General features: G+C 46.3%; 1 protein-coding gene across 1 annotated transcript in view; it reads right to left on the bottom strand.

Annotated features, from left to right (window-relative positions):
* Positions 1-10,965: 10,965 nt before the first annotated feature.
* LOC149468092 (uncharacterized) overlaps positions 10,966-14,694 on the bottom strand; it is a 34,930-nt gene continuing 31,201 nt past the window's right edge. The window contains exons 4-5 of the mRNA XM_089670663.1: positions 11,315-11,519; positions 10,966-11,235 (exon numbers count right to left, since the gene is read on the bottom strand). Of these exons, the coding sequence (XP_089526789.1) occupies positions 10,966-11,235; positions 11,315-11,519 (475 nt within the window). The remainder of the gene's footprint in view (positions 11,236-11,314; positions 11,520-14,694) is intronic.

Raw genomic sequence — 14,694 nt, forward strand, 5'->3', positions numbered from 1 at the left:
TGTGTAGACATGTATAGGTGGGGTGCGGGGGTTGTTCATTGTTTACTGCCATGTGGTTTCTCCATTGTTCTATTGTGTCTTCCTTGCCAGCAAACTATTATGGGATGTATGTGTTCATGTATTGTCTACTGCCACATGGTGTATCCCATTGTTCTATTGCCTGTGTATTGTCTACTGCCACTGGGAGTATCCCATTGTTCTATTGTGTGTGTATTGTCTACTGCCACATGGTGTATCCCATTGTTCTATTGTGTGTGTATTGTCTACTGCCACTGGGAGTATCCCATTGTTCTATTGTGTGTGTATTGTCTACTGCCACTGGGAGTATCCCATTGTTCTATTGTGTGTGTATTGTCTACTGCCACATGGTGTATCTCATTGTTCTATGGTGTGTCTTGGTTTGGTGGGGGGTGTTTCCAGCAGCCCTTCCCCCTGATGGGACGGCCTGCTGATGTGTTTCCTGTTACTGGTTGTATTTCCCCGCCCTGTGTATATCTTGTGTTTGTGTTAAAATAAAGCAGTCTCACTTCCTGTCTTAAGAAGAGTCTGGTGCTGTCTATTTCCTGTATGGTCAGCGGTGGTGTCCGTGGATAATGTTCGGACAGGGAAGCGAGAGTCTAACGGAAATAGACTAGCGCATTTGGGGTCCGGTTCCGTTACAAATATAAATTATACAGTATATATAAAGTGTAAATGTGAGAGCAATATTAAAAGTGGAAAAAAAGCAGCCAGCATATAAAGGTAAAACCTCAACACCTTAAAATGATAAATAGAAATAAATATGCAGCGCTAAAAACATATATCTTATAAAGGTAAGGGGGGCGCATGCGTGACCAGGACAGGTGATGGCCGCGTTCCTCTGAGGCTCCCTGCTTCCCTGGCCTTAGCGACTCACCCATGGCGCAGCGTCGGCCTCCGAGCATCCCTGGGTGAGTCACCTCAGCTCTGCACCCGGCCCCCACGATAAGGGGAGAGAGACAATGGGCAATATTGGGCACTGGAAGCCCCCCTCCCCACCGCCGAGTGACCCGCGGCCATCCCTGCTGTAGCGGTTCCTCACCAGGCCGCAATCCCCAGCCTCTATTACAGCTGAGACCCGGAGAACGAGCTCCGGGCCCCCAGTGGCGGCCGGAGGTACTGCAGCCACCAGCTCTACAGTGCAGCCAGCATCCCCTGCATCCCCACGGTCTCCTAACCCCCAGATGAAGGATCCCAAGCCCCTGACACTGGTAGGGGGGGCAATTGAACACCCTTCGTTGAGCCATCCTCCCACTGTTCCTTCCACTCCTCACTCCTCATCTTCTCTCACGGTGTTTGAGTTTGAGGAAAAACTTCAAGTTTTTTTACGCAACATTACCGCCTCTATATCCACCGAAGTGGGCAAATTGGCTTTGGATCTTCGAGGGGAAATACCTCAGATCGGTGAGCGTGCGGATCAATTGGAGAACAAATTTGATGAATTGGTGCAATACGTCCATGTCTTAGAAGAAGATAACGCGTATCTGAAACACACCAGGTCACAAATCCAGCTCCAACAAGAAGATTTGGAAAACCGGGAACGTCGGCAGAACATCCGTATTCGCGGTATGTCTGAATCTATTGCCGATTCCCAACTCCGCCGACATCTCTTATCCTTTTTCATCGCAACCGCCCCCATGGTCCCAGAAGCAGATTGGCGCATGGACAGGGCCCACCGATCACTAGGCCCTAGACCTGCTGATGGTTCCAGACCTCATGACGTCATCGTCCGCTTTCATTTTTTTGAAAGCAAAGAAGCCTTGCTAGCCTCCGTATGCAACAAGCCTTCCTTGGAATTTAAAGGGGACAAGCTCCAGCTCTTTTGTGATCTTTCTCCAATCACCCTGGCCAAATGGCGGGCACTGAAACCAATCACCACGCACCTTCAACACCACTGTGTCCCTTATCGCTGGGGATTTCCCTTCAAGCTGGTTGTCTCCAAAGACAATTCCCAAGTTATTCTACGTGATCTCTTAGAGGCGGACTCCTTTCTGAAGCAATTGGGACTACCTCCTCTACCAGAAGACGCCTCCTCATCACCGCCTACTCCATCTCGCCCTTCTGTTACTCCCAACAAGATTTGGACACCAGTTTGTAGGGGCCGGAAGCGTTTTTCACATACTCCACAATGTCCTTGTCCTCATTCCAGAGATGAGCCTACCTGATGCTCTTCTAGAGTGTTCTCCTGCAGATACTTCGGGGTTGTCCTTTATTCCCTCCCTTCTTCCCTTCCCTTCTCTCCCCCCCACCCCCCTTCCCTACCCCCCCTTTTTTTTTCCCTGGCTGAGCCCTTGCTGGGTGCTTTCATTTGCTCTGATTTTCTGGCTGGGTTTGACGACTGTTATGTTCGGTTGTCGTGTTGCCCCCGATCCCGTCCAGCCACTGGCCTGGACGACTTGGGTATAGTTGTTTTTCCCAAGTGTATATCCTCACGGATATCTATGTCTTTTACTGTTGTGTTTCCGGTTTATCTATTAATGTCATTTGTTTTTTGTTTAGTTTCATCGATGGTTTTCCATTTACCTTTCCTGCTGGTACACATGCTATATCTATTGTTATTTTGTGATGGCTTTGCGACTTATGTCATATAATGTCAAAGGCCTTAATTCCGCTCAGAAGCAGTTAATGGCTTTGAAGGAATTCCGATCTTCAGGAGCAGACATTATTTTTTTCCAGGAGACCCATTTTAAATCAACAGGCTCCTTTCGTTTTGCCTCAAGGTTTTTTTCCCAATCCTACTCGGTCTTTGACCCATCTGGGAAGGCTGGAGTGACAATTTTGATTCGGACACATTGCTCCCTTCGGGTCGTTTCCTCCAGGGTCGACCACCATGGTCGCTTCATTATTTTAGAATGTACACTTGGTGATACTCCTCTTATCTTGATGAACTTATATGCCCCTAACTCAGGTCAGTTACAGTTTCTGACACAAACACTCGCCAAATTAGGTTCCTTCCCTACTCCACACATGATTATAGGGGGTGATTTTAACTTAATCCTCTCAGCACATAAAGATAGGAAGGCTCTTTTTGAGTCTACTCCCTCGAAGCGGCAATGTTCCTCTTCGAAATCTTTTCGTAAGCTGATCAGGGAACATTGCCTCTTTGATGCATGGCGGATCCGGCACCCCCTTCACAAACAATTCACCTTTTACTCCACTCCTCATCATAGTTATTCACGCCTAGATCACTTTTTTATTTCAGCTCCTCTGCTCCCCCTTCTGGTTTCCTCTGATATCAACCCTATCACATGGTCTGATCATGCCTCCTTGACCTTAAATCTCTTTTTCCCTAGTGTTAGGCCTAAGGTGGGTCATTGGCGCCTTAATGAAACCTTTTTAACCACGGAACATCTCCGTGCTGAGCTTTCACAGGGACTTGACATGTATTTCCACCACAATGTAAGCTCTGTACCATCCAACTCAACCGTATGGGAAGCCCACAAGGCGGTATTTCGAGGTCTGTGTATCTCCATGGGCTCTCGCCTGAAGAAATTCTCAGAGAGTGCCAGGACTACCCTAGTCCGCCAGTTAACTTTGGCTGAACGTAGACTTCTCGCAAAACCGTCTATTTCTGGGCTGCGTAAAGTGACCTCTCTCCGTGACCGAATCAAGGCTCTTGATGCCTGTAAGTCCACTAAATCTCTTCTCTGGGTCAAGCAGAAGTTCTATGATGTTTCCAACAAACCTCACTGCATGCTCGTTATTAGACTCAAAGCCCAAACTCCCTCTACACTGCCGGACCATCTCATCCAACCGAATGGGGACCCTACTTATGACCCCCATGTAATGGTCTCCCTTTTTGGCTCCTATTACGAGTCCCTTTACAAATGTTTGACCCCAGATCTCCATCCTCCCCTCACAGAGACTTCTTTCGATAGGTTTTTTAATCCTCTACTATTGCCGAAGCTATCGCCCTCTGACATCTCGGCCCTTAATGCTGACATTTCCTCTGAGGAACTATTTGATACAGTCAAACATCTCCCCTCACGCAAATCGCCGGGACCAGATGGACTTCCCTACTCTTACTACAAGACTTTCATTGGTATCCTGGCTCCACATCTTCTCTCTCTCTATCAGGATTTTTTCAAGGGTATTACTCCCCAGGCTGACTTTTCTCGTGCATACATTTCCGTAATTCCCAAACCGGACAAAGATCACTCTATTTTAGATAATTACCGTCCTATTGCCCTACTTAATTCCGATTACAAAATTTTTACTAAAATCCTAGCCAATAGGCTGTCCAGGCTCATCTCCAAGCTCATACACAGAGACCAAGTAGGCTTTATTCCTGCCAGACATGCAGTGGACAATACTAGGAGATCCATCAACCTGGTTGACTTGGTTAATCTGTCTGCTACGCCCACCATTTTATTGAGCTTAGATGCCCAAAAAGCTTTCGACCGCCTCAGCTGGCCTTATATGTTTATGGTCTTGGAGAAGTTTGGCTTCCGTGGCCCCTTCGTGGCAGCTTTAGAAGCTCTTTATTCTTATCCTTCCTCACAGGTCAGATTGGCCTCCTTTCTCTCCCCTCCTTCCAGATGTCGAATGGTACGCGACAGGGATGTCCACTCTCCCCTCTATTGTTTATCCTCTGCTTGGAACCTTTGGCTATTGCAATTCGGTCTCACCCCGACATACAAGGGATATTATCCCATGGCCATGAATACAAACTATCTCTATTTGTGGATGATATCCTCCTTACACTCTCGAATCCCCAAATCTCTCTTCCAGTACTGCAAAACATTTGATGTCAGTTTGGGACTCTCTCGGGTTACAAGGTTAATACTTCCAAAACTGAAGCACTTCCACTTCATATCCCACCAGCTGTTCTCACGTCTCTCCAGGAATCCTTCCCTTATTGATGGTGCACTCATTCTCTAAAATACTTGGGTACTAGTCTCACTTCCTCCTACGATTCTATATATGACGCCAATTTCCCCCCCTTATTTACAGCTATTTCTCGCTCCTTGAAATTTTGGGATACCCTTCCCATATCCTTCCTGGGACGCATCAATGTCATAAAAATGACTGTACTGCCCAAACTTCTGTACTTATTTGCGACCCTCCCCATTCCTGTTCCTATGTCCAGACTACACTCCCTCCAGAAATCCTTTCTACATTTCATCTGGCATAATAAGCGACATAGAATTGCACGTAGTGTACTACTCTCTCTGCGCTCTAGGGGAGGCCTAGGGGCACCGGATATCGTGATCTATTACTATGCTACTCATCTCCGCTTCCTCGCATTGTGGTCTTATAACCCTCCCAACCTGTGGACTGAGATCTAGTCCTTACAATTGACTCTGACTCATTCTTGCTCTCTCCTCTGGTTGACCTCGGTGGTGGACCTTGTCCCTATCCATCATTTTTTCCTTGGCCCCATGCAATTCTCCATGAGTATCTGGCAGAAATGTAAGACTAGGTTTGCATTGACATCGGATTGCTCCGCACTGACTAATGTCCTCTTCAACCCCAGCCTTCCAGACAGTTTGGCCGTGTCCCGGGTGCTCCCTTGGGTCACAGGTAACCTCTTCCAACTACGTCATTTAGTACACCCGTGACTCGGAGGCTGCATCCATTCGCTTACCTCCAGAAAAAGGATCTACCTTCCCAACACTTATATATCTACCTCCAGATATGCCACTTTTTCTCTACCATGTCCCCCACATTGACTATTGGGAAACCCACTCCCTTTGAGCGTCTGTGCATACAGGGTCCACATCAAAGGGGCTTAATTTGTAATACATATAAACTTCTTATGGATGCCTCCCCCCTCTCTAATGACACTCACCACTACATGCGCAAGTGGTCCCAGTTTTTACAATGTGACATTGATCTGATGCAGTGGAGGAAAATTTGGGAAAACTCATGTAAATCTTCTGTCTGTGTGGTTTATAAGGAAAATACATACAAAATGATGATGCTGTGGTACAAAACTCCTGATGTAATCCATGCCTTTAATCCGAATGCTTCTTCCGCTTGCTGGCGTTGCGGGAAAGACCTTGGCTCTCTCTTCCACATTTTTTGGACGTGTGGATCCATCGTTCCCTTTTGGGAAGAGGTTTTGTCCTTTTTACAATTGCTATTGCATACCTCCCTTCCCTTTGAACCTCTGTACTTTTTATTGAGTCTGCCATTCCCAGGTCTTCCCAAAATGGCCAGGAAACTCACCACACATATCCTGACAGCGTCTAGAAGAAGCATTCCTATGTGTTGGCTATCCTCTATACCTCCTTCGATGCCAACTCTGTTTAAAATTATTGCTGATGTGAGACAGATGGAGTACCTGACTGCTCTACATGCCTGTTCGATTGCTGTGTTCGAGGCAGTGTGGCACCCATGGGATAATTTCACTTCCTCCCACCTTTCTCCAAATGTACGGTTTTGATGGCCTCCTCACTGTTGCTATGTGACACTATGTCTGCATGTATATATATACACAGTGGGGCAAAAAAGTATTTAGTCACCACCAATTGTACAAGTTCTCCCACTTACAAAGATGAGAGAGGCCTGTAATTGGCATCATAGGGAGACCTCAACTATGAGAGACAAAATGAGAAAACAAATCCAGACAATCACATTGGCTGATCTGGAAAGAATTTATTTGCAAATTATGGTGGAAAATAAGTATTTGGTGAATATGAAAAGTTCATGTCAATACTTTGTTATATATCCTTTGTTGGCAATGACAGAGGTCAGACGTTTCCTGGAAGTCTTCACAAGGTTGGCACACACTGTTGCTGGTATGTTGACCCATCCTCCATGCAGATCTCCTCTAGAGCAGTGATGTTTTGGGGCTGTCACTGGGCAACACAGACTTTCAACTCCCTCCAAAGGTTTTCTATGGGGTTGAGATCTGGAGACTGGCTAGGCCACTCCAGGACCTTGAAATGCTTCTTACAAAGCCACTTCTTCGTATGTTTGGGATCATAGTCATGTTGGAAGACCCAGCCACGTTTCATATTCAATGCCCTTGCTGATGGAAGGAGGTTTGCACTCAAAATCTCACGATACATGGCCCCATTCATTCTGTCCTGTACATGGATTAGTCGTCCTGGTCCCTTTGCGGAGAAACAGCTCCAAAGCATGATGTTGCCACCCCCATGCTTCACAGTAGGTATGGTGTTCTTTGGATGCAACTCAGCATTCTCTCTCCTCCAAACATGACGAGTTGTGTTTCTACCAAACAGTTCTATTTTGGTTTCATCTGACCATATTACATTCTCCCAATCCTCTTCTGGATCATCCAAATGCTCTCTAGCAAACTTCAGACGGGCCCCGACATGTACTGGCTTAAGCAGGGGGACACGTCTGGCACTGCAGGATCTGAGTCCCTGGCGGCGTAGTGTGTTACTGATGGTAGCCTTTGTTACGTTGGTCCCAGCTCTCTGCAGGTCATTCACTAGGTCCCCCCTTGTGGTCCTGGGATTTTTGCTCACCGTTCTTGTGATCATTTTGACCCCACGGGGTGAGATCTTGCGTGGAGCCCCAGATCGAGGGAGATTATCAGTGGTCTTGTATGTCTTCCATTTTCTAATTATTGCTCCCACAGTTGATTTGTTCACACCAAGCTGCTTGCCTATTGCAGATTCAGTCTTCCCAGCCTGGGGCAGGTCTAAAATTTTGTTTCTGGTGTCCTTCGACAGCTCTTTGGTCTTCACCATAGTGGAGTTTGAAGTGTGACTGTTTGAGGTTGTGGACAGGTGTCTTTTATACTGATAACAAGTTCAAACAGGTGCCATTGATACAGCTAATGAGTGCAGGACAGAGGAGCCTCTTAAAGAAGAAGGTACAGGTCTGTGAGAGCCAGAAATCTTGCTTGTTTGTAGGTGACCAAATACTTATTTTCCACCATAATTTGCAAATAAATTCTTTCCAGATCAGCCAATGAGATTGTCTGGATTTGTTTTCTCATTTTGTCTCTCATAGTTGAGGTCTCCCTATGATGCCAATTACAGGCCTCTCTCATCTTTGTAAGTGGGAGAACTTGCACAATTGGTGGCGGACTAAATACTTTTTTGCCCCACTATATATATATATGTGAAAACTAATAAAAATTGTTAATACAAAATTAAAAAATAAAGGTAAGTATAACCGTATATTATAAGTGGGCGCTGATATGAGCGCAAAAGTAGTGCAGTGGAAATACATCTATGAATGACATAACAGTAATAACATGACAGTCCTAGTGAGTCCAATCACAAAATAATGATGTCCATCATGCAAGGTGATCCGTGCTTCATGACCATCAATACTGGTGCCAAGATCTGGTGAGGTGATGCACTTACCAGAAGTACATATAATATGCGCATTATATGTATATTCTTATGATGGGGTCATCGGATCTGGTCCGAGGCTACGGGGTCATCAGGCTCAGCAGTGGACACTCAAGATGATAACTCACACTCGGGGGTCTCACTCTGCTCACAGACTCATCAGGCAGCTCTAAGCATTGACTCCACACTCCTAAATGGCTCCACCTTGTGAGGCTCGCAATAATCAAGCCAAGATGTAATTTGCACCATTTTGCGCTCATATCAGCGGCCACTTACAGCTGCAAGAAAAAGTATGTGAACCCCTTGGGATTACGTGGAGTTTTGCATGAATTGGGCATAAAATGTCTGAATGTCATCTAAGTCACAACAATAGAAGAACACAGTCTGCTGAACATAATACTACACAAACATTAGATGTTGCCATGGTTTAATTGCACATAACATGTAAACATTCACAGTGCAGGGAGGAAAAAGTATGTGAACCTTTGGCCTTAATAACTGGTTGACCCTCCTTTGGCAGCAATAACCTCAACCAAACGTTTCCTGTAGTTGCAGATCAGACCTGCACAACGATCTGGAGTCATTTTGGACCACTCCTCTTCACAAAACTGTTTCAGTGTAGCAATATTCTTGGGATGTCTGGTGTGAATCGTTCTCTTAAGGTCATGCCACAGCATTTCAATCGGGTTGAGGTCAGGACTCTGACTGGGCCACTCCAGAAGGCGTATTCTGTGCTGTTGCAGCCATTATTTTCTTGAATTACGTGTATGCTTTGGGTCATTTTCCTGTTGCATCACCCATCCTCTGCAAAGCTTCAGTTGGCGGACAGATGGTCGTACGTTTTCCTGCAAAATGTCTTGATAAACTCTGGAATTCATTTTCCCATCAATGACAACAATCCCTCCAGGCCCTGAGGCAGCCCCAAACCATGATGCTCCCTCCGCCATGTTTCACAGTGGGGATGAGGTTTTGATGTTGGTGTGCTGTGCCTTTTTTTCTCCACACATAGTGTTGTGTGTTCTTCCCAAACAACTCAATCTTGGTTTCATCTGTCCACAGTATATTCTGCCAGTAGTGCTGTGGAACATCCAGGTGCTCTTTTGCAAACTTCAAACACGCTGCAATATTCTTTTTGGCCAGCAATGGCTTCCTCCGTGGTGTCCTCCCATGTACTCCATTCTTGTTCAATGTTTTCCTTATTGTAGATGTGTCAACAAAAATGTTAGCATGTGCCAGAGATTTCTGTAGGTCTTTAGCTGACACTCTGGAATTCTTCTTTACCTCATGCAGCATTCTGCGCTGTGCTCTTGCAGTCATTTTTACAGGACGACCACGCCTAGGGAGAGTAGCAACAGTGCTAAACTTTCTCCATTTGTAGACAGTCTGTCTTACCGTGGACACATGAACATCAAGGCTTTTGGAGATACTTTTGTAACCCTTTCCAGCTTCATGCAGGTCAACAATTCTTGATGGTAGGTCTTCTGAGAGCTCTTTTCTGCGAGGCATGGTTCACATCAGACAGTGCTTCTTGAAACCAGTAAACCCAAAACAGGTGTGTGTGTTTTTTAAGGGCAGGACAGCTGTCAGCAACACATCCAATATCATCACACTGATTGGAGTCAAGGTTGGCTCACTCCTGGCTCCAATTAGCTCTGGGAGAAGTCATTAAGCTAGGGCCTCACATACTTTTTCCTCCCTGCACTGTGAATGTTTACATATTATTAGCAATTAAACCATGGCAACATCTAATGTTTGTGTAGTATTATGTTCAGCAGACTGTGTTCTTCTATGGTTGTGACTTAGATGATGTTCAGAGCACATTTTATGCCCAATTCATGCAAAACTCCACGTAATCCCAAGGGGTTCACATACTTTTTCTTGCAACTGTATGGTTATACTTACCTTTATAAGATATATGTTTTTTAGCGCTGCATATTTTTTTCTATAAATTATACAGTGTAAGGGTCAGGACTTATAATATTGGTATTCAGTAATCAGTGGAAGATTAAATGTTTACTGTAGACAAGTTGCAGAGATCCCACACCGCTGCCTCCCATCTCCTGAGACTGCACTCAGTGACTTGGGGCTGAGACACTACAGACATATCCCTCCACCCGGCACAGCCAGCAGATAACAGAGAAGGTCCCCTGGAGGAGTCAGGCACAAGGCAGGAGACCCCAGTCACATGTCCTGGGTGCCTACATTATGCAATGCTTAGAGTAAAAATCAACATTTTGCTGCCAGCTGAACCCCAGAACCTCCATAAATCCAGTCTAGAGACATAAATTGTGTCTGCAGCACAGAGAAGGAAGATCATTATCCGAGAGAAATCCAGGAATACAGGACGGGGAACACAGCTCAGGAAAGTGACCAGGGGATTACAGGCTGATATCACCCAGTCCCCGCCCTACTCTGGACCAATCAGTGAGCAGTATGGGTGGAGGAATGGATTTAGTGTTCATGACCCACCTGTGCTGATCTCTGTAGGAGTGTCCTCCTCTATAAATGTCCCCGTTATTCCATCCTCCTCCATAGACTGCTGATCATCCCTCACATACGCCTCTTCTTCTTCTGCTTTCACCTCAACTTTTATATCTATCAGATCTTCACCCTAAATCAATGGAAGAAAAGAAAATAACATCTGTAAGACATAAGCGTTAATATTGTTACATCACATAAAAACTCCACACATTGTCTCTATGAATCCATGTTCTAGATGCTCCATCCCACCAACCTTGTAACAATGAGGGATGGTGTGATCTTCCTGTGTGGAATCCCAGGAATACAGAGGACGGGGACATCTCTCTGGTGGGTTCCTGGTATTAGGTGGCTCCATCATATCCTTGTGTCCTTCTGAAAACTCCTCCATCACTCCATACTCCTCATCATCCTCTTTATACTCTTCTTTAACATCAATATTCTCATCCCCGAGGATTCCACTCTGAAAGATATAATAAAACATTCATTGTAACAAACATGCTGTGTATAAATCACAACTACCAATAATTGTCATCATCTACCTGATGATGGTGAGGGATGGTGTGACCTTCCTGTGTGGAATCCTGGGAATCCAGAGGACGGGGACATCTCTCTGGTGGGTTCCTGGTATTAGGTGGCTCCATCATATCCTTGTGTCTTTCTGAAAACTCCTCCATCACTCCATACTCCTCATCCTCCTCTTTATACTCTTCTTTAACATCAATATTATCATCCCCGAGGATTCCACTCTGAAAGATATAATAAAACATTCATTGTAACAAACATGCTGTGTATAAATCACAACTACCAATAATTGTCATCATCTACCTGATGATGGTGAGGGATGGTGTGACCTTCCTGTGTGGAATCCCGGGAATACAGAGGACGGGGACATCTCTCTGGTGGGTTCCCATGACTGGATCCATCTGTAGGAAACACACACACTGACTGAATCCATTGTTTCTATGTGTTTATCAGATGATGGGGGATCTAGGTGGATCCTCCGTACTGCTCTCTCCTTTACAATAAAGTCTCCTCTTACCCGGTGATGTGAGGGGCGGCTGATTGTCCATCATGACGTCCTTGTAGAGATCCTTGTGTCCTTCTAAATACTCCCACTCCTCCATGGAGAAATAGACAGTGACACCCTGACACCTTATAGGAACCTGACACACACAATGATACAGTCACCATCCAGACACATCCCTTGTCTGTTACTGGAGAATGTCCCAGAATTCCCGGCACCGCTCACCTCTCCTGTCAGCAGCTCAGTGATCTCTCTGGTGACTTCTAGAATCTTCTTCTTCTTTCTCTCTTCTATCAGGGAGGGAGGTGGAGGCAATGTGATGTCATATGATCTCCAGACTTCACAGGAGGAAAACTCTACATCTGAACACAAAGAGTCACATCAAATGATATTCCCAGAATCCTCCTCACCTCTCCATTCAGGTCTCCATTTTATTAAAGCCCCACTTCAGGCTGAGGTATAATTCCCCCCACAGGACCCCCACACCACGCAGGGTATAGGCTTGTTGCAGCATTCTGATGTCATTACATACAACGCAGGACCAATAGTCCCACTTTACATGTGAGGATACCAAGGGGCCCCACATCCTAAGAGCATCAGAAAAATGTCAGATGGAGGGACATTGGGAGGAGGAGCTGTGAGGTCAGTGTGATGTCATAGGATTCTCTGATTCTGAATGGAGGGACATTGGGAGGAGGAGCTGTGAGGTCAGTGTGATGTCATAGGATTTTCTGACTCTGGATGGAGGGACATTGGGAGGAGGAGCTGTGAGGTCAGTGTGATGTCATAGGATTCTCTGACTCTGGATAGAGGGACATTGGGAGGAGGAGCTGTGAGGTCAGTGTGATGTCATAGGATTCTCTGATTCTGGATGGAGGGACATTGGGAGGAGGAGCTGTGAGGTCAGTGTGATGTCATAGGAGATATAGACTCTGGATGGAGGGACATTTGGATGGGGAGATTTGAGGGGTCCTCTATATGAGGCTCCTCTACAAACCAAATCCTTGTTCCTGGGTGCGTCCTACCTCTCCTAAACTGAAGAGTGAACTTTGACCTTTACCATCCAGACATCTGTCCGGAATCTGTGGAAGTAAGCTGTCATGTGATCAGGTGACGTGCGGAGGAACGGAGTGTAAATAGCAGACAATAGTCTCCATCATGAAGGAGATGAGGGGGAGGGGAGGAAGTCACTGAAGGTGACCATAGATCCATGGAAATTCAGCTGGTTCAGCAGGGATCGCTCACATTTCCATCCATGTGTGGCCACTGCCGGATAAAAGCCACTCCCCCAGCGGCTGCAGCCAATAGCTTGAGTGCTGATCTGTGTATTCTGAGAGCGGAGGAGTCCCCCCATTGTCAGAATACAAGAGTGCAGCGGGGAGGATTCCCCCATCCACCTCCAATGTGTGGATGGGGGAATCACTTCAGGTTTTATGGTCATCCCGCTGGCTGAACGATAAAACTGAACCATGTAGGCCAGCTTTGGGAGCAAATATATTATCATCAACTCCTCCCCCTGAAGGGGTTCATCTACGTATTACCTCCTCTGCCGCCAGATCCAGGAATGTCTCCTCTCTACTTCCTTATTCATGGAACTTCCTGTCTGGGTAGAAGTCAGAGGACAGACATGACGGGGGTTACTGGGTGTAAATAGAAAATAACATCGTATTACCTCCTCTGCTGCTACTTCCACCAAGGTCTCCTCTATACGTCCTGCCTGTACCTAACATCACTTCCTGTCTGTACCTGACATCACTTCCTGTCTCTACCTGACATCACTTCCTGTCTGTCTTCCATAGAGACTTCCTGTCTGGGTAGAAGTGAGATCCCCACCTTGTGGAGCTCAGAGGAACTGCAGCCCCGAGAAGCGTCTGGTAGTGTGACCCCGGCCTTGTGCTGGGTGTGTATGGACTGTAGATCCTTATAGAGGGGTCACCTCCACTCCCACCAAGGGGGACAGAAATATATGACTGCTCGGGGGACACATTTTGGCTCCATTGATTTTGCAGTAAATGTGATTGCATTAGTCCCGTTGATTTTCATATTTCCATGTAATAAAAGGTGTCACACGATGTCGGGTTCCCCTTTCTCTCCTCCCTGAGTGTGTATTTAGAGGCGGAGCTCCTGCTGGAATGGCGGTTGGAGGCGGAGTCTAGGAGGGAGACTGACAGAACCCGCAGCAGACTTGCAGGAGTGAGCGAGGAGGATCCGGTTCCTTTACCATCGGAGATGAGGAGAGTGTGAAGGATGTTTCTGACTCTGGGAGCTGAAAAGCTGGGAGTCCTATTGGTGTGATGAGGGGGAAGCACTACTAGGGGGCGCCCTCACCATCCCGTGTACAAGAGGTGGAAGAAGGCGTGGCTACACTACAGCCCACACAATTTGGAGGGCGGAGCACTTTCGCACCTTATCAACTTTTCACTGATTGGTGGATTTTTGGAGTAAAATAAGTGGATTGAAGTAGCTGCAAAGTGGAAGCGGTGGACTTGCAGAGAACACTATGCTGAGCACACAATATTGTCTGTCTCCATGGATTTGCACAGGATTTGAGATGATTTCCTATAGCAGCAAATCTGATGAGATGAATGAATGTAGCGCCCCCTCCTGGTCAGGTCTAGGATGTGTAGTCAGGTAAAGCATAGCTGTGTTTCTCTGCTCACCAGAGAGGCTGTCAGGTAAATTCAGTCGGGTATTCTGATTTACAGAGAGCTGTGATTGATTAGTCAGGTCTGCTCATGCTGCTCTGGTTCTGTTGGAGTTTGTCTGAGTTCTTCCTGCCTTCAGGAAGCTATGAGAGTCTTCCAGAACATGGGAATTGGCTAGACAAATGACCAGCATGAATATGGATACAGTCCTGGCCAATTGCAGGGGAGGGTGGCCCCATTGCATGCTGGG

Source organism: Staurois parvus, unplaced genomic scaffold, assembly GCF_062004578.1.
Source record: "Staurois parvus isolate SC_StPar_1 unplaced genomic scaffold, SC_StPar_1.0 ptg000092l, whole genome shotgun sequence".
Taxonomy (NCBI): Eukaryota; Metazoa; Chordata; class Amphibia; order Anura; family Ranidae; genus Staurois; species Staurois parvus.